Consider the following 20190-nt stretch of genomic DNA (forward strand, 5'->3'; position numbering starts at 1 on the left):
TCAAAACCGAAAAACGTTTCCTCTGCCTCATGCCCTCCCCACAAGAATCTCAGCTGTGAAGGCATCTCTCTTTAGAATCAGAGATAGAATTCAGGGACCTTCTGGGGCAGAAAAGGAGAGGCCAAACCGGGCCAGATGACAACCGTGGGCCTGCCCTGGGCCATTCCGTAGAGACAGTTTGTGCTAAGTCAGCCCCACCCCAGGGAGAGTCCCAGAGGTAAAGGGTGAAGGCTGGTCAACCCTTCTAAAGAAGACCTGATTTCAGGTCCCACCCAACCTTGCCCCCGGGTAGTGTTGGGAGAGGTTCAGAAGATGATCTGGTATCTCCAAGGCAACCTAAAGAGGAAAAAGCAGCACAGACATGTCTGGGCCATCCACAAAACAGAACCACCTGGAACTACGGTGAAACCCTTGGTGTGGTAAATTCCTGAGTCTGGGAGGGAAAGCCAGTCTTCCTAGGCTCCCCAGGCCAGCATGGGGGGCATCACAGCTCCCCAACGGAAGGAGTACCTTCAGTTCCCCAGCCTGCTGCCAGATCTGCAAGTTTTACAAGAGTGCTGGCCTCCCTCCAAGTTACTGGAGGGAGGGGTACCAGGTACAGCCTGCCTTCCTGAGTCTCCCTTCCTCCCAGCAGCTCCCTGCTAGAGAAGAGAGTCTGGCAGCAGAGGGACTTTGAGTAAATACATTTTATTCAGAAGAAGATAATAAAATAGCGTGCACTTTATTTAAAACCAACCAAGCGCGATAAAAATATATATCACTGCAGCCGTGATTCCACACCAAACCTTATCAGTAAGAACGGGCATTTAGTCTTCACATCTTGTGCTGGACCTGGCACAGGGCACCTCCCTCCACGAGGGCCCTAAAGGCCAAGGCCAAGAGTGAGCAAGTGCCCTGGTGGAAAGGGTTAGTGGAAGGCTCGCCCTGGGCTCTGTAGAAGAGATCAGGGCAAGGTCATGCTCTTCCCAGCTGCTGGGACACAACACTGATCAACAGTTGCTTGGGGATGGCAGAGAGTGGACAGGAGGAGAAATGCAAGACATTGGGTCCTCCTGCCCTTCTCAAAATCCCTGAAATCCCCAAAAGGCATTTGACAGTCCCTGCAGGGCCCCAGCTGCAGGAGAGTTAGCCTTTGCTTTGGCTGCAGGAGAGCTGAAATTCTGCGAGGGACTTCTCTCTCTGAACACAAAGTAGCCATAGCACACTTTCCTACATGGCAAAGGGCAATGGGCGGGTGCTGTTGATTCCTATTAAGGCACTTGTAACAGAACCCAGATGCGCAGGCCCTCAGGGACCCTGCTTTCCCTTATCCTCAGAGCTAGCATCTCCTGCCCCTTTCCACTGCTGTGCAATGAGGAATACGGTGAGGGTCTCGAGGGACTTGGGATGTGGAGTGATGGGAGACTGAGTAGGAAGAAGAGAGTTGGAGTGTAGTCAAACAGGAGCTTCAGCCTGGGATGGCCTTTTGTAAGGAAGCCAGGCAACAGCGGGTTAATCATCACGGGAGATCGGTGGCAGTGGTGCTGGCTGGGTGCAGAAGCTGGAGCTGAGGCCCTTCCAGCCTGTCCTGGGGGAGGCAGGCTGGGAGCAGAGAAAGGGCAGGGAGCCATCCCTTGACTGAGCACCTGCAGAGGGCAGGTTCTCTTCTCTAGGGGCTAGTGCAGAGGTCAAGGGGTCAAGGGTTCAGACACAAGGCAAGGAAAAGGCAGGGGGCTGCAAGGAGGGCCACGAGACCCAGAAGCAGCTCAGCTCTTTGGTATGATGAGGGTGCCACTGTGGGACAGCCCTGTCATTCCTCCTCCATACCCCGGGATGCCTTGGCTGCTCGCCTCTGCCTCCCACGCAGCTCATCTATCTGGCGTTCCAGCCCTCTCACCTTAGCCTCCAGGTGGGCCCCTGAGCCCCTGGAGCCAGTGAGCCGGCTCAGCAAGGCAAAGAGAGTCAGCAAGGCCAGGAGCATCAGGGCCCGGGTGGAGGGGTCAGGTACAGACCTCACCAGGCCCACAAAGCCAGCCACAAAGAGGACAAGCTTCAGACCCCCCAGGATCCGCCCTAGTAAGGCCAAGACCAAGCCTAGGAGTAGGGACACCAGCCAGTAGATGACCAGTGCTGCCGCCCCCCACAGTAGAAGAGTCTGGACTTGGCTGGGGCTGAGCTTCAAGCCCTGGGTGAGATATTCACCTGAAAAGGAAAAGGACAGAGTCAGCAATCTCGACATGTGGTGAGGGCAAAGGGGGACAAGGGCCAGCGAAGCAGGAGGGAGAGAGAGCCTTGCAGAGGCACCGCCACTCCTGCAGGCTTGGGAGACAGGTATGAATCCCAGTTTCCTGGCCACGGGACTCCTGGAAGACTACTTCTCTTGTGGACATTGAGTTTTATTTATTATATGGGGACAGTCAGTCTGCTTCCCAGGGCTGTGGTTAACCAAAGAGGAAATACTACACCTTTGCACAATGTCAACACAAGTAACCCCCTGGGACAGAGGTAAGAATCTCCAGCCTCCCCTTCTACTGCACTTCCGGGGATATCTGCAAACAGCTGGGGAATGTCTAGTCCCACACAGATAAACTCCCTCCGACAACAAGGTCAGACGCAGCCCTGGCTATCTAATTCTCTGCTACTCACCATCCAGCCCCAGGGCACTCAGCAACTGGGCAGCGATCCCAGACAGGGCAAAGCAGGCCACAGAGATGGCTGATGAGATGGCCCACATCACCTGGACCAGGGTCTGTGAAAGAGACAAATTTATCATGAATGAGGCTCTTCTCCTGTCTAGTCCTCGCAGCCCAGATACTACCTGTAGGGAAATCTCTGACCTGTCTCTTCCCCAGTGGAGATGGGTTTGGGTCAAAAGTTCATGGACTCTAAGTCCAGTGAGGGGGCTCTTCTGCCATGTCTCCTTCCTGACCCAGAATCCAGGACGTCTGGTCAGCTGAAATGTTTTGGAGGTGGCAGGAGGTGCGGTTGTGTGTGAATGGGGGTGAATTATCATTACCCACGGTAGCCACGCTATGAAACTGGAGGCCTCCAAGCCTCCTAGGGAATCAGGAAGGTGTGTGAGAGAATGTCCACGCAGGGCTGGGCCTTGTGAGAGAGGAGGAGCCAATCAACTACACTACGTTATGGATTTGTATGTGTGTCTGCATGTGTGCACTATGTTATCGATTTGTATGCATGTCTGCATGTGTGCACTACGTTATGGATTTGTATGCATGTCTGCATGTGTGTACTACGTTATGGATTTGTATGCATGTCTGCATGTGTGTACTACGTTATGGATTTGTATGCATGTCTGCATGTGTGCACTACGTTATGGATTTGTATGCATGTCTGCATGTGTGTACTACGTTATGGATTTGTATGCATGTCTGCATGTGTGTACTACGTTATGGATTTGTATGCATGTCTGCATGTGTGTACTACGTTATGGATTTGTATGCATGTCTGCATGTGTGCACTATGTTATCGATTTGTATGCATGTCTGCATGTGTGCACTACGTTATGGATTTGTATGCGTGTCTGCATGTGTGCACTACGTTATGGATTTGCATGCGTGTCTGCATGTGTGCACTACGTTATAGATTTGTATGCATGTCTGCATGTGTGCACTACGTTATGGATTTGTATGCGTGTCTGCATGTGTGTACTACGTTATGGATTTGTATGCGTGTATGCATGTGTGCACTACATTATAGATTTGTATGCGTGTCTGCATGTGTGCACTACGTTATGGATTTGTATGCATGTCTGCATGTGTGCACTACGTTATGGATTTGTATGCATGTCTGCATGTGTGCACTACGTTATGGATTTGCATGCATGTCAACATGTGTGCACTGCGTTATGGATTTGTATGCGTGTTTGCATGTGTGCACTACGTTATGGATTTGTATGCATGTCTGCATGTGTGCACTACGTTATGGATTTGTATGCATGTCTGCATGTGTGCACCACGTTATGGATTTGCATGCATGTCAACATGTGTGCACTGCGTTATGGATTTGTATGCGTGTCTGCATGTGTGCACTACGTTATGGATTTGTATGCATGTCTGCATGTGTGCACTACGTTATGGATTTGTATGCATGTCTGCATGTGTGCACCACGTTATGGATTTGCATGCATGTCAACATGTGTGCACTGCGTTATGGATTTGTATGCGTGTCTGCATGTGTGCACTACGTTATGGATTTGTATGCATGTCTGCATGTGTGCACTACGTTATGGATTTGTATGCATGTCTGCATGTGTGCACCACGTTATGGATTTGCATGCATGTCAACATGTGTGCACTGCGTTATGGATTTGTATGCGTGTCTGCATGTGTGCACTATGTTATGGTTTTGCATGCATGTCTGCATGTGTGCCCACACAGGCCCACATGAGACTGGAAGCTAACATCAGAATGCCTTCCTCAAGTCTCCACGTAACTTTTTAAAAAAGATTTAATTTTTATTTATGTATCCATGTGTGTTTATATACATGAATGAATATGTGTGGGGGAGTGAGGGGGTGATCAAAGAAGCCAGAAGAGGGTGTTGGATTCCCTGGGGCTGGAGTTACAATCAGTTGTGAACCACCTATAGGTAGTGAAACCAAACTCTGGTCCTCTGCAAGAGTAGCAAGTGTCCTTAATTCTGAGCTGCCTCTCCAGCCTCTCTGTTTTTTGAGACAGGATTCTTACTGAACCTGGAGCTCTAGTTCCTGCTAGACTGGCCAGCCAGCAAGCTCCTGGTATCTACCTGTCTCTGGGCACCCCACTTTCCGCTGCTGAAGGTTACAAACATGCACACCATGCCCAGTTTTTACATATGTTCCAGAGACTGGAACTCATGCCTGCGTACTTGCATAGTAAGCACTTGACCCACTGAGCATTTTCCCAGTGCCTATTGTGGATTTTATAAACCACTGGCTGGGCACTTTGGTATCAACTCTCAGAAGGGACACCACACTAGAAATGGCACTGGCTGGAAAAACTGACCCTGTCACAGGCCCTCATGAGCCCTACCTCACCTTCATAGGTGAAGACTTGGACTCTCTGTGCACCGCCAGCTAGGTCTGGCTCAGATCAAAGACTCCGTGGATACCCACATGAGTTTGGAAGAGTTGGCCGTTTTATAGCCTTTCTGACCAAATGGACAGAAGCTGGAGGAAGAATGGGTGGGGCTAAAAGGCCAGAAGGTAAGAACCAGGCAATCAGCCAGCTAGAGGCAGGATTGCTGCGCTGTATTTGTAGAAGGTGGGGCTCTCCGCAGTGGGGACTAGGACAGAGAGGTTGTGGGGGCAAGGGAGGTGGCGTTCATATGTCTCTCCTTTTGTTTAAGCACACAGCCACGACAGGCACCTCCTTACCTCTGAAATCACATGCATGGTCTCCGGCCCCAGCCAGGAATCCAGTGTCTCCTTCAGAGATCGGCCAATCTGGGTCAAAAGATCAGCTGAGGCCACCCTCTTCTCTTGGCCAGGTGAGACAAAGTCTCCATAGGACTGGGACGATGATGAGTGGACGAGGAAAAGGGCCATGAGGACCATTAGGACGGCTTTGAACAGACGCCGGCTCCAGGATGGATTGCTGTCTGAGCCTGCCATGTTTGCGTCTGTCGAGAGAGGGCCACAGGGTAAGCAGTGAACCAGACCTGATGGATAATTTTACTTTCCCAGCTGTCTGTCCTTCCCTTCTCCACCCCTGGTCCATAGCAAGCATCCCAGTTAAATGGAAAAAAGCTGTGTGCCGAAAAAGAATGAACCAGGACTTGCAATCTAAGCTGGGCACAGTCATCTGATTCACAACTTCCTCTTTTGTATTCTCCACCAGATCAACTCACTAGAATTACTATTCCATGCCTTAAAGTGGCCAAGACCTCACTGCAGTCTATCCCTCCAGTTCCAAAATCTGAAGGTGTGTCTCTACGTAGGTCTTAGGCACCATGGTCATGAGGGAATTGTAAGTCTCTAAAGGCTTCATCCCAAAAGCTTATAACATACTAAAGCCAAAGCTGATAGAAAAAGTAACTTAAAAATAGCTTGTAAGTAGGATTACCACCGTACACCAATGTAAAATAAAGCACTCGGTTAACAGCGTAGAAGGAGGACTGCATTTGCAGCAGTATCTCTGCAGGGCCATTACACAAGGTGTTTTTTCTCCCTGTCCCTGTGGGCACAGATGTGAGCACTTGTGCAAGGTCACTGGGTTTAGAAGGATTTCAACCCAAGCCCCGGATTCCAAATCCTACCCTTTCTGGGGGTCAAAGTATTCAGCAGATCTCAAGCTGGGCTCCTCAGTGGCACTGCCTGAGAGTGGTACAAAGTGTCAATGTCTGTATCCAAGCACACTGGTACTGATGGCATTGTCTCTCTGTGACCTGGTCTTGGACATGAGGCCCTCAATGATTCAACTATCCAAAGTAGAGAACAGTTCTAAGCATAGGGAAAGCTAAACTCTGCTCCTATACTGTCACTCAACAGTCACTGCAAGATTTCTGTGACTAGGTGTGCGGTTTTTTTTTTTGTTTTTATTTATTTTATTTTATTTTTCTGACCTCATCCCCAGAAAGCAAGCAATCCATTCTGCACTGGACATGTAATTCCACTTGGTTTTGACACTGCCTACCCGGAGGCAGAGTCTCATCCCTTTGTCTATTTGGGAGTGGGAAGTTGAGGTCATTCCGTGTCAATGGTTATGATATAGTGCACACATACAAGAGATACACAGACACACACACACCAGCAGTTTGGTTTTTCAGCTATCTTTCCTTGCTTAGAGTTCACATATCTCATCTAATTTAATACTTGTTTGGAAAGAACAAAAAAGATACCTTTTGTCAAAATAAATGGCCTTTTAGCCAGCTTCCTAAAACATCTTTAGAGGATGAGGGGTGAAAGACAGCCCTTTCCAACATACAGTTTACATTAATAAGGCCATTTTTAGAGATCTTCCCAGATAACCTCAGGATCAGAGGGGTCGTTGCCAGAGGAACCACTTACGCCTTTGGAAGGACGAGACTTTCATCCTCAACCTCTGAGGAAGAAAGGCGGCTAATGATGGAGTTGGTTCCCGTGACCAATGGTTTGGCTGAACGCGTCCACACAGAGTGACCATTGTTTAGTGGGTTATCCTTTCCAAGGTTATTTCCTGTTCTTATGCCCACTGACACCTTATTAACAACTGAAGAGAGGCTGCGCCCTAATGATTAAGATGTTAACTGTTGCTGAGGGCAGGGAGCACAGTGACAGATGGCTTGCCTAGCATGTGCATGGCCTTGACCCCTAAAACAGTAGCTAGGTAACTGCTAAGTACTCTTTATATTTACAGAATCCATAACTTCTGGTAATGTTTGGATTACATCAGGGTGTGTACTGTCCTTCCTTGTTCTTTAATTCCACGCTCCAACTAATACAAAACATGTGAATAAATGGATATGAAGACCAACTTTCCTACAAGTAATGTCTATCTAAGAATTACAGGACCTGGCCCCAGGAGGTTGCAGCTAAGGTCTCTCTCGTGATGTTCTGGCCAGAAGGAAGAAAAAGAGGGAGCTGCATGCCCTGGATGAGAAGACACGAGAGACTCAGCATGTAGCACCCACGCTGTATTTCACTCTTTACAAAACCCTTTTACTTATCTGCACTCCATAAGACAGAGATTTGAGGCCTACAGTGCCCTGTTTTCTCAGAGGCAGGCCCTAAGTGAATCTGATTCCCTTCCCACCAATTCTCTCCTGAGTATTTGCTTTCGAGCAATGAGCGGCAAGGGATCCCTGTCCACAACCTCAATGCCGTCACTCTCTGTCTAGATGTAAATCAAGGTTCCTGCAACCCCGTTATCAGGTTCTATCAATTGGCTAAGGAGAGTCAAGAGTTCGGGAAAATGTGAAAATTTAACTATATAAAGGTGTGTTACATTTGTTTATGCTGTGGACTCTGTGCAAAGGTGTGTTACATTGGTTTATGCTGTGGACTTTAACTGTGCAAAGGTGTGTTACATTTGTTTATGCTGCATTTGTTTAATTATATAAGGATGTTTTGCTCTTGCATGTTGCCTGCCTAAGGCTCTTAATTGTTCTATTACAAATTGTTCTATTAAATAGCTAGGCAGAGAAAGGATAGGCAGAGCTGGCGGACAGAGAGAATAAGTAGGAGGAGAAATCTAGGCTCAGGAGAGAAGAAAGGAGAAGAGAACAAGAGAGAAAGAGAGGGACCCACCGGGGCCAGAAGTTAGGCAGCTGCCAGACAGACATGGAGAAGTAGTGAAAGTAAGATATGAAAAAAAAAGGTTAAAAAGTCCCGAGGCAAAATGTAGATGAAGAGAAACAGGATAATTTAAGTTATAAGAGCTAGTGGGACAAGCATAAAATAAGGCTGAGCATTCATAACTAATAAGTCTCTGTGTCATGATTTGGAAGCTGGTTGGTGGTCACCCCCTACCCCCCAATAAAACACTGGTACAGGGAAGCAGTTAGGTTCACTGGCTGGATAATCACAGGTATCTATAAAGAACAGTGACATACGCCAGCTGTAAGGGGTGGCAGCACATGGTATGGGGGAAGGAGTGCAGAGATTCCGTGCCCTCTCTGGGCATTCCACCATCAGAAAGCCTCTGTACGTTTAGTGATCAGGAAGCTCGCCAAGCCCTGTCTTTTCTGGATTTCTCTAGATGTTTCATTATATACGTGTAATAAACCAAATCTCTGGGCATTGGAATCAACTCCATCATTACCACTCTTCCTTCTCAGAGGTACCAACTCTTTAAGACATGGTTGGTCCCCTTGGCAATTCCCTACTCCAATCCTGCGGTGATCTAGAGAGCTTTCTGAAAATGGCGTTAGTCACATAAACGGTATATTTGAAAGGGCTGTATTCAACCTTTCTCCTCTGAAGATATTGCAGAAAGCCAAGCCAAAAGGCTAATGATTTTGATAAAAGGTATCTTCCCATGTATTAAATTACAAGGGATATGTGAGTCCTGAACCAGAAAAGGTAGATGAAAAAGAAACTGGAGGGGTGTGTGTGTGTGTGTGTGTGTGTGTGTGTTGGGGGCATATTTCTGTGTGTGTCTCTGTGTGTAAACTGCTGGTGTGTGTGTGTTAAGTCACACCATTGACACAATGACTTCAACTTCCTAAAGCCAAAGTAAGCAAAGAGTTAAGGAACAGCCCTTAAGGGAAGATTACTGTGAATGAAAAGCTGACACTGGACTGGTTTTGTGTGCACTAATCTTAACCTCACAGGTACTTATCCAGGTAGGCATTGTTATCCCCTGATGATGAAATCCAGGAAGAATAGGCAGTATGTGAGAAAACCCAGCTGTGAATTCAGGTGCCTCTAAAGAGCTCTCCTTCTTTGTCCACAACCACTCTGGTGTGCCGTGTTCAATTTAGAAGTTACTGATAAGGTCACACAATAGATTATCCGTAAGCCAAAACACACTTGGCATCTACCAACCATCTCAGGGAATTATGGTGAAAATTTATCCAGGCACTTTGTGCTCTGATCTCACCCGTGATATGATGCCACGGATGAGTTACGATTCAGCAAGTACCAACTTATTGGAGCAGGTGAGGAGCAAGCAGGAAGAACGTTTGCAGGCCCACCTTTTGGGCAACTCTGCTGGAGCAATGTCAAAAGGCTCTAGCAAATCCTGTTCTCTCTCAGGCTCAACAAGTCACCAGCAGCTCTAGACTTTCTGTGATTCAGAGCTTAGAGGCAAGCCTCTAAGGTGGAGAAAAGGCCAGGTTTTGAAGTGTTTGTGGTTGCCAGGGTACTGGGGGAGTTGGCCGCAAATCTAGAGCCATCTGGATAGCAGAGAGGGAAAAGAAGATGTTCCCATTTGGGCAGAAAAGGCTCTAGAAAAAGACTTCTAAAAATACTACATTTGGGGTAACTTCTGGCCCAGAAACAGCTGCTCGCCACCCCTCTCGAGGCCTTGTAAGGTCAAGTGGCATTGGAAAACACAGAGTTCAAGGGGAAGAACCTTAGGCTGGGAAAGCATTCTACCCTCTGGCACAAACCAAGAGCCAGATGGCTCCCACCTGTCACTGGTGGGAGATGTGGGAAACGTAGGCTAGTTTCTGAGCTATCTGGGTCACATTGGGCCTTAAAGAGCAGGGTTGCTATCTTGGGTTGGATCCTATATCCAAGGACCTCCAACAGGAGGGATCAGGTGTCACCTCTTCCCTACTAGAAGGTCAGGGTGATGTGAGCTGCAACTCCCACGGCAGCCTGCTGGGTTTTCTGTGCCAGCTTTCTTTACCAGTTCCTAAGCCTAGGCAATAGGAATCTGACCACTACCGTCATGCTTCCTCATGCTTCTTAAGAATTTCACAGTTTTTTGCTAGGTAGTTGGTGGTGCATGCCTTTAATCCCAACACTCAGGAGGCAAAGGCAGGGGGAGCTCTGAAAATTTGAAGTCATCCTGGCCTATAAAGTGAGTTCCAGGATAGAGAAACCCCGTCTCAAAAAAGAGGTTTACAGTTTTGTTGTTGTTTAAGCCAGGGGTCTGATGTAGCCCAGGCTGACCTGAACTTCTTATGCAGCTGAGGATGACTTTGAACTCCTCCTGCTTCCTCTTCCCAAGTATTGAGTTTACAAGCATGTGCTTCCCATATGTCACACTGGGGACTGAACCCAGGGCTTTGTGAATAAAGGCAAGCACTCTACCAACAGAGACACATGCCAGCCTTCACCAAATTATTATTGGCTTTTTAAGACATGGTTTCTCTTTGTAGCCCTGGTTGTCCTGGAACTTTCTCTGTAGACCAGGCTGGCCTCAAACGCAAAGATCCACCTTCCTCGGCCTCCTGAGTGCTAGGATTAAAGAATGCACCACCATGGCCCAGTTCCTTATCAAATTATTAATCCACAAAGATGCTATAGTCATTAAGAGCCAAACAGTCTTGGCCTCTAAAAGATGGAAGCATGTCTGAAACCTTTTTGCTTACTCAGACAAACGGGCGGTACGCAATAAGTAATAAGTATATGCTATCAATTTTTTGTTTGTATAGTGATTTATACGTACCAAGTGCTTACTATCTACCTCATTTAATTCTGACGGCTGTGTGTGTGTGTGTGTGTGTGTGTGTGTGTGTGTGTGTAGCTGCAAATCAAACTCAGAGCTATCAGACAGGCAAGCACCCTACCACTACAAAACAAAAGACCAGCATGTGTGTACAAGGATGCATGTGTGGAAGCGAGACCAACTCGAGCACGTTGGTTCTCTCCTACCACGTGGGTCCCAGGGATCAAGGTCATCATCAGGCTTAGTGGCAGGTGCCTTTTCCCCGTGGAGCATCTCACCAGCCGTAATTACCTTATAGTTAGCATTATGCTCCATTTGGCTCAGAGCAGAGGTGGGACTTGATCCCCAAGCCCAGAAGCTCAGGCTTGCCCTTTCAATTGTCCACACTTCACTACTGCCTTGGTAATGCCTGCTCTCTGCCCACGGAAACATACAGTTCCACCGACCACCATCAAACTCAATGCAGAAGACCCCCAAATCTCCCAAGAGGTGGAGCCCTCACACTAAAAGATGGCCCACCTGCTGAGTTTACAGTTTATGAACCTAGGAGGTAAGATAGGGGACAGCCTCGGATAGTGCTGCTGAGACTGGCCACACCTGTTCAGACAGCTGCAGATCGGCTCGGGCAGGAGCAGTCTCAGCTAGGCGAAACTGCTTTACTTACTATGGTGGTAAGAAGTCGCTATAAGTTCAGCTGTGGTTTGCTCAGCCAGGGTAGGGTGGAGCTGTCCACACGGCCCCCTTCGGGCTCCTTCTTCTTCTTTTTCACTTCTCACTATAAATCACTACAAGGGCAGGAACTGACTTGGTGCCCTCTGCTGGCTCCAACAGTCCCTTCACTACTCAAACGCCCGTCCTGTGAATCAGCGGTCCTCAGCTCCGGACTGCCCATCTGGACTGCCGGCACAGCCTGTTAAACAAGGATGTCTGCCCCACCCGGGCAACCCACTCAGACTCTCCCAGGGAGGGGTTCAGAGCCTTTTTTTGTTTTTAAAGTGCCCCAGGATTCCTGTGGCAGAATCAGACAGCAGTTGCAAAGGTCAGCAGCCCAGAGAAGAAAAGTGCACTTTAAAGCAAAGCGTCCTAAGGGGCTCTGTACAAAGGCCATAGGCTGAATTCTATCACAAACTATCTGTCACCGCCATTACACCTGTTACTTAACCTATCTGACTTTCAATCTCCTCCACTGTAAATCCTGTTGAAAGTGGGTTAAGAGTGGCTTTGAGAAATTAAACCGTTTGTGCAAGCACCATGTTCACGGTTTGTTCCACAGCCTCCCAGCAACTCAGTCAAACTTGACACTAACTTTCTTGGGATCACCAGCACCTCGTATAGAATGATTAATAAATGCTTGCTAAAAGAATATCAGAAACCCGCCAAGAAGCCACAAGTGTAAGACATAAAGACTTGAAGAAGTGGGGGGGGGGGGGTAGGTTATTTGAACAGTGAATCCAAATATACAACAGCCACATGAGAAGCATTGCTGAGGTGCAAGTTCCTAAACGAGACGAAGTCACCGCTAAGGAGAATGAAGTCAGCGTTCTGGCAGGTTGGAGGCAGCCCTAGCTAAACCCCTGACAGCTGCTACCCAGCAACTGTATGGGGGGCAGGGTGCCTGCAAAAGGGAGCGCCGCTCCCTTCCCAAGGCCAGACTCCCGACGACAGGGTGTCAGTGGCATGTGCTATTTGGAACAGCACATGCCCTGCCAAGCGCTTCATAGTGGCGTCGCAAGGCCTGTGAGGTCGGGGTACCCAGAGGGGGGCTCCATCTGGGATGGAAGGAGGCGGGACCATGGGGTTAGGGGAGGTGTACGGCTCAGCACTGGCCTCATCCCCAAGTCTAGTAGCTGCTCCCTCTACTGGACCTCAGTGCTCGAACCCGCTTTTCCAAACACTCTCCTCCTGGGTTACTTAGTAACAACGCCCCCGGTTGCATAGCAACGAGGATCCGGGTCCCAGGCTTGCTAAATCCCACGCTCCACGTTCGACCCCTCCCGACTCGGGCTCACAGGCCTCTCGGCTCCGCCCTATTGCCGCCTGCTAATCTTTCCCTTAAGCTGCGTCCACAGCCCGGATCTCGGTCCGCACTCACCCTGCTCCGGCCACCGCTATCCTTCACGTGCGACTTCGCTAAAAAACGCGCCAGCAAACCCGCGCCTCAACTCCCGGGGTGTTGGTTTAGAGTCTGCGCATGCGCGGGCGATTGAGCTGGGCGACTGGAGGGCCTCTTAGCTGCCCGAGCGGACACCGTGGGCGCATGCGCTTTGCTCACTCCATTATGGTTTGTGTGTGTCTGTTTCCCTCCCAAGCTTTTCCTAGAGAAGAATGGCGTCGGAAATTGGAGCTGGAACGGAAGCGAAGCCTTTGTCAGGAAAGGGAAGAAAATGACTCTGTCGAGGTTGTGGCGTGGGTAGAGTCGGTGTTTGGTGCAGGTTTCAGTGCTGATCCGAGTCTGCCACGCATTTAGTGCTGCATAATTTCCCGAGCCATGCCTGCTTCTCCTGCGGGAAGTGTAATTCTTAGGCGGGGTTCTGGAGAGCACCTGGAGGCTTGAGAAACCTTTCTCGCTAAAAAGTCACAAAAGAATGAAAAAGCAAAGGTCTTAGTGGACGCATTAGTGGTGCACTGTCCTGGGGAAACTCACATTCTCTCTACAGGTGGATGTGAAACCTCACCCCTACTATGTAGGTGACCCCCAAAGCTTTGCTTAGAATTGTAGACAAAGGAAGACGCCCCATTTCCCCTCCCTTTTAGAACCATGAGGTAACTGTGAATGGGGTAGACGCAGAGATTTAAATTTTTAATTTACATATATTTATTCGTTTTTTTGTGTGTGTATGTTTGGGTGTGCACACCATCGGACAGCTATGGAGATCCAAGGACAACTTGCCGGAGTCAGTTCTCTCCTATGTGGGTTGCATAGAATTCAGGTTGTCAGGGTGGGCAACAAGCACCGTTATTGCTGCGCCATCTCAGCTGCCCAATGTTGTTGCTGTTGTTTTTAATTCCCATCAATGGCTGCCGTAAGACAGCCCCCTTTTCATGTTAAAATTCCTTCCGAAACAATGCCGCACCCCCTCCTTGTATCAGCCTTCCAGTCACTTCACTCAGTCGTTTCTCCTTCAGATGCTTCCCAGATTCCTCCATCTTCATTTGCACCTTTGGTCGCTTCCTGCCTCTCAACTAGGAGTCTTCCTTCCAGAATCGGCGCTGGTAGAACCTTCATTCCGCGGCCTTCTAATAGTTGCAACTTAACATTTGCTTGTGAAATGTCTTCTTCCAGTTTCAGTTGGTCTCAGTGGAAAAGATTTCAGGGGTGGTGATGTGGTGGTGGTGGTGGTTTACCACCCTTGGTTTTAGGCTCAAGTTCCTTTGGAAATTAACATAGGGCTAAACATTGAGGTAGGACAGAGAAATGGAACTTTCTGAAAACTCGGGAAGGGAAAGAGGCCCTCACTCTGGGGTCTGGTTAAAGCATCCCACCAGCTAAGAATCAAGATTCCAACACAGATAACCACTACTTAGGGCCTTTCTCTCTTCCGAGCTGTAAGCCTGTAAGTTTCTAGGAACTTCACTAGAAACCCCCATTTACAATAAGAAGGCCATGTCATAATCTTCCCCAACTCTGTGCAACCCTAGTAGATTATACTACTAACTTAGTCACTTCTGGAGTGATCTATAAAATCACTCACCGGAAAGAGAGAAAAGGATAAAAAAAAAAGATTCTTAGCAACCCTTTAAAGTGTGACCAGAATGCTTTGTATGGGCTAATGCTATGCCACTTAACTGTGACTCTCTTGAGAATCCTGTATACACATTTGGTTATGCCTTCCTTATTCTTTCTCTGGGTGTATCACTCTCTTAACTCTCATTCCATATATGTATGTATATGTGTAAATATATATGTATATATATATATATATAAATCTTTAATGAACTTCAACTCTGCTTTATCCTAGTTAGCCTTCTTTTCTGTGTTGAAAAAGGGATGAAGTTTTACCTGTCAGAATCCCTGAAAGATTAAAGGAAGTCTGCAAGTTTTGTGGGTGGCAGTGTGGAGCTGCTAGTCCCTGCTACCACTGACCCAAGGAAAGGGAACAGTTCATCTAATCCTCCCACCCCACCCCACCCCCCACCCCCATCAGCTGTCTCAGCTGGCAGCCTCAGAAACTGCTACCTTAGCTAATCCTCTGCTCTTAGCCCACACCCATGGCTACCGAGTCTCCTGAGAAACAGATGCTTTGGGGATTTTCGCCAATGTGCCCCCATTTTTCCTAAGCAGTAGCAGCAGCAGCTCTTGCATGAGAGGTGCAAGTTGGGGGAACAAGGCATAGAATTCCCTTTTCGGTGGCTCACAGCATGTTATGCACATACCTTTTCCATCGTGGCTTCTTTTGTTTATTCTAAACCCAAACATCCTTTTTGGAATTCAGGAAAATGACTCACCAAAGTATGGCACTTTGGCATATGATCTAGTTTGTTTTCTATTGCTATGATAAACACCATGACCTAAAGCAACTTGGGAAGGGTTTATTTGGCTCACATACCTAGATCATAGTCAATCACTGGGGTAAGTCAGGGCAGGAAATCAAAGCAGGAACCTGGAGGCAGGAACAAATACAGAGGCCATAGATGAATGCTGCTTACTGGCTTGCTCCCCTGGCTTGCTCAGCCTGCTTTCTTACACAACCCAGAACTATCTATCCATGATACTGCCCACAGTGGGCTAGGCCCTTCTACCTCTATCATAGAGTAATAAAATGTCCGATAGACTTGCTTGCAGGGCAATCCGATGGAGGCACTTTCTCAATTGAGGTTCACTCTTCCCAGATGACCCTGTCTTACACAAGATGACCAACACCAGCAACAACTAATGAACCTGTGTGGTACACTGAACTAAACAAATGGTTCAGCAGGGAAACACATCTGCTGTCCGAGCCTGATGATCCAAGTTCAATCCCCAGATCCCACATAAAAAGGGGTGGGGGGGACCAACTCCGCAGAGTTGTCCTTTGACCGCCACATGCTCACAGTGGTATGTACACACGCACACAGATCTTGCTGTCTGGCACGCTTGCTTGGCGTTACCATGCAGCTCTCTGCGTTGTGCTGGATGTTGTGGCACTCTTCAGGTGTGGAACCCTGGTCGTAGACTTCCTAGCCTTCAAAGACAGGAGCTAGATAAGCCTCTAGTGTTTTATAACTAGTCTCTGGGATTTGGTTACAGCAACAGAAAACAGACTATGACGCCTGGTGATTAATTATTGGTACCATGTGACTTGTAGATAGTGTATTACTAATTGGTGATATCACGAGCAACATCGGAAGTGTGTCTGTACTAGGGAGCTTATAGCTGTGATATAAATGGTGTCCAGAAATCAGGGGAAAGGGAACCTCTTGAAGTCTTTTCAGTGTCGAAGGCCAGCTCCTCCAACAATGGGAAGGATTCAGGGTATAAAGGAAAGAAAAACTTTTGACTCTCTTAAGCCTTAATACTTAAGGCTATGGGCTGGAGAGATGGCTCAGTGGTTAAGAGCACTGACTGCTCTTCCAAAGGTCCTGAGTTCAATTCCCAGCAACCACATGGTGGCTCACAACCATCCGTAAGGAAATCTGGTGCCCTCACCATCCGTAAGGAAATCTGGTGCCCTCTTCTGGCCTGTAGGCACACATGCAAACAGAATACTGACAATACTGTATACTAAATAAATAAATAAATAAATAAATAAAAATACTTAAGGCTATGAAATAAAATTCTTGTAGATAAATAAGAGTAAAACAATTTTTAATTAAATATATATGTCAGAGTCCCACAAAAAATATATAACAGAGAAGGGCCAGGTGAATGAGGATATGATACCACACTGGGCTGCAGTAGGGACAAGGCTCAGGGCCTCTGGGTATGAACTGGTGATAAGTACTGAGAAAGAAAGAGGAGAAATGAACTTGGGATAAATCATGGTGGAGAGGGGCCCTGGGGCTGTATCTCAGAGGCAGAGGGTAAATCACTTGCCTCTCTTACCAAGGCCATGGGGTTCAGTTCCTCCACACACACAGTCTCTCAGATAATAAAAGTTGTCTCTAAGGATGCTTCAGAAGTGTGATTGTGGACTGAGGACATAGCTCAGCTAGAAAATGGCTTCTCTAGTGTGCACGAAACCCCAGGTACCACCTCAGCACTGAAGCAGGCCTGGCAGTAAACTCCTGCCTTCTCAGTGCCCTGGAGTGGAAGCAGAACGAGTTTGAGGTCATCCTCAGCTAAACAGTGAGTTGGGGCTAACCTGAGCTGTCTGAAACCCTATCTCAAAACAAAAACAAAAGAAAACAAAAACCAAGAAAGAAGCCAGGCAAGGGTGGCACACAGCTTTAATCTCAACACTTGGAAGGCTGAGGCAGGTGAATCTCTGAGTTCAAGGCCAGTCTTATACCAGGACAGTCAGGGCTACATGGTGAAATCTGGTCTTGACAAACAAGAAAAGAAGAAAGGAAGACAGGAAGGAAGGAAGGAAGGAAGAAAAAAAGGGAGAGAGTTAAATGGACACGTCTTCTTTCCTGTGAGGGAACCTTCCCAGACTGATTGGATTCCCAGGCAAGGGGCTTATGACAACAGGATTCCTTTATATATGTGTGTGTGTGTGTGTAGTAAGAAGGGTCAGTTGTTGGTTCCCGGCTGCCCGGTTAGCTTAGACCTGAAATAATTACACAGAAACTATATTATTTAAATCACTGCTTGGCCCATTAGCTCTAGCTTCTTATTGGCTAACTCTTATATATTAATTTAACCCATTTCTATCGCCATGTGGCAGTGGCTTATCGGTAAAGTTTCGGCATGTCTGATTCTGGCCGCCGCTCCATAGCGTCCCCCGCACTCCGCCCTTCTTTCTCCCAACATACAGCCTAACTTTCCTGGCCTAGTTCTGTTCTTCCCTGACATAGGCTCAAAGCAGTTCTTTATTCATTAACCAGTAAGAACAACACATAGACAGAAGGACCTCCCACACTGTGTGTGTGTGTGTGTGTGTGTGTGTGACAATCTTTAGGCCAATATGAGTACTTTAGAGAAAGCACTTGGGGGTGGAGAAAGAGGACAAGAGACAGAAGGGCCTAGAGGTCAAGAGACTTTGCTTTCTGAGCCTGCTTCTGACCACTGAGCTCTGCCCCCAGCTCTACAGAACAAGTTGTTATAACAAAACCACTCCTTTAAGCCGGGCGGTGGTGGCGCACGCCTTTAATCCCAGCACTCGGGAGGCAGAGGCAGGTGGATCTCTGTGAGTTTGAGACAAGCCTGGTCTACAAGAGCTAGTTCCAGCACAGGCTCCAAAACCACAGAGAAACCCTGTCTCGAAAAAAAAAAAAAAAAAACAAACCACTCCTTTAATAGCCCACTAACCTGTTAATCCCATACTCGACAAGAACTCTCACCACCCAGTCATTTCCCACAGGCCCCCTCTCTCAACACTGCTGTATTGAGGGCCAAGTTTCCAACATGCCAGGCCTCTTTTTCTTTTATTCCATTTGTTTGTGTGGCTTTTCCTGGGAAGATGGCCAAAGAATCAACTCCACCCAAGCCGAGCTTGGTGAAGCAGTAAGTTTAAAGGTGTCACTTAAAGGCCCATGGGTGATGCAAAGTCACTGCATGACTAAAAAGCCCACCAGCATGAGGGAGAACTCGCAAAAGCTGCTTCCCTGGGACCCCTGGTCAACTTGCAGGCAGTTCCCCTAAGAGTCTTTCCTCTTTCCTCTCCCATTTGCTGCCTTTATAACTGTGAGGAGGGGCTGTGAGACTCTTGTAACATTCTGAATTTATTGAACCTGGTCACTGCTGCTAGCACCTTGAATTTTAGGGCCGGCCCCCCTCCCTCTTGAGGAAATATTTCCATTCAGAGGAAATAGATACACAATACTCTCCCGTTCCAAACTACATAGTATGTATCTTCCAGAGGAAACTCCTGAAAGTATGGTTATCAGTTCCCAGTTCAAAATGCAATCAAATGCTACTTTGTTGCCAGACCAAGCTGGGCCTTGGGTTCAGCCGCCCCACCTAGACTGATTTATTTCCTACCATACATCTAAATATGTGAGATGCCAGGTCTGCCAGGCAGCCTGCCATTCAATAAACAATAGTGACAATGTCCCTGATAGGTGTCAGACACTGGGTGGCACTCTTGGACTCTTGAGAACCAGTAGAGAACAATGTAGTAGAGAACCCAGATACCAAAAGGACTTTCTAAATAAATAATTACAGGCCAGGGAGGGGAAGGAGCTGATAAAAGTTGGCCATGTAAACATTTTGAGCCACCAGATGCAGGTACGCTGGGGACATCGAAGTGCCACTGTGTCTGAAAAGACGAGGTGAAGCTGTGGAAGAGGTTGGCTCACCAGAAACCTGTGGTCTCAGGACTGACACCTGTCCCTCGTTTAGGTCTCAGCAAAAATGTCACACTGCCCTTTGGGTTGGTGAAGTGACTTACTAGGGAGAGGGATGTACTGCAGAGTCTGATGACCTGACTTTGATCCCAGGATCAACATGGTAAAATGGTAAAGAGTGAATCGGTTCTCCCAAGTTCTCCTTTGAGCTCCACATATGTGCTGTGACTCACACACACAGACACACACACACACACACACACACACACACACACACACACTCTAAAATAATTAAAAAAAAATCTTAAGTGCTAAAGGTAATCATCAATTCCCTGCTCTGGAATAATCCTTCTGTACATTGTGAAAATGTGTCGCTCTCTTTGTTAATAAAAAGCTGATTGACTAGGCAGGATTTTAGGGAAGAAGGGCAGAGTCTGAGGAGTCTTGAGCCAGATGCAGAAGTAACATGGGAAGTTGATAGATGATGTAAATGAGCCTCGGGGCAGCACATAGAGGAATAGAAACAGGTTAATTTAAGTTGTAAGAGCTGGCTGGAGATAAGCCTAAGCTATCGGCCAAGCATTTATAATTAATATTAAGTCTCTGTGCATTTATTGGGGAGCCAGTGGTCCTGACAAAAACTCCTCCTACACTTGCCCAGATATATACCTTTTGCATACCCTGCCTAAAGTAGTTCCCCCCAATCTTCTTCTCAATCTACTCTGACTTATCTTGTATTTAGAGTACCCAACCCTTTTTGGAATTTTCTGCTTATTGTTTATGTGCCCACCACCCCACAGACTGCAAT

At 47.6% G+C, this 20190-nt stretch overlaps 1 protein-coding gene across 2 annotated transcripts; it reads right to left on the bottom strand.

Annotated features, from left to right (window-relative positions):
- Positions 1–671: 671 nt before the first annotated feature.
- Positions 672–13202, bottom strand: Tmem109 (transmembrane protein 109). Of its 2 annotated transcripts, none has more exons than XM_075973534.1 (4): positions 13108–13202; positions 5354–5598; positions 2626–2728; positions 672–2181 (listed from the first exon to the last, which is right to left on the bottom strand). In XM_075973534.1, exons 2-4 carry the CDS (start codon positions 5588–5590, stop codon positions 1790–1792), a joined length of 732 nt encoding a protein of 243 aa, XP_075829649.1. In that variant the 5' UTR covers positions 5591–5598; positions 13108–13202; the 3' UTR covers positions 672–1789. The 2 variants fall into 2 exon arrangements, with proteins under 2 accessions (XP_075829649.1, XP_075829650.1); XM_075973535.1 differs by lacking the exon at positions 13108–13202 and adding an exon at positions 11680–11934.
- Positions 13203–20190: the final 6988 nt, after the last annotated feature.

This window comes from Microtus pennsylvanicus, chromosome 5 (genome assembly GCF_037038515.1).
Source record: "Microtus pennsylvanicus isolate mMicPen1 chromosome 5, mMicPen1.hap1, whole genome shotgun sequence".
Classification (NCBI taxonomy): Eukaryota; Metazoa; Chordata; class Mammalia; order Rodentia; family Cricetidae; genus Microtus; species Microtus pennsylvanicus.

What these genes read in the sequence shown, in the direction of transcription:
- Tmem109 (XM_075973534.1), bottom strand. Translation starts at nt 5,590, where the DNA reads ATGGCAGGCTCAGACAGCAATCCATCCTGGAGCCGGCGTCTGTTCAAA. An exon ending in CCATGCATGTGATTTCAGAG is followed by an intron (nt 2,729 to 5,353) that starts GTAAGGAGGTGC and finishes TCTCTTTCACAG; the next exon opens with ACCCTGGTCCAGGTGATGTG. An exon ending in GAGTGCCCTGGGGCTGGATG is followed by an intron (nt 2,182 to 2,625) that starts GTGAGTAGCAGA and finishes TTTCCTTTTCAG; the next exon opens with GTGAATATCTCACCCAGGGC.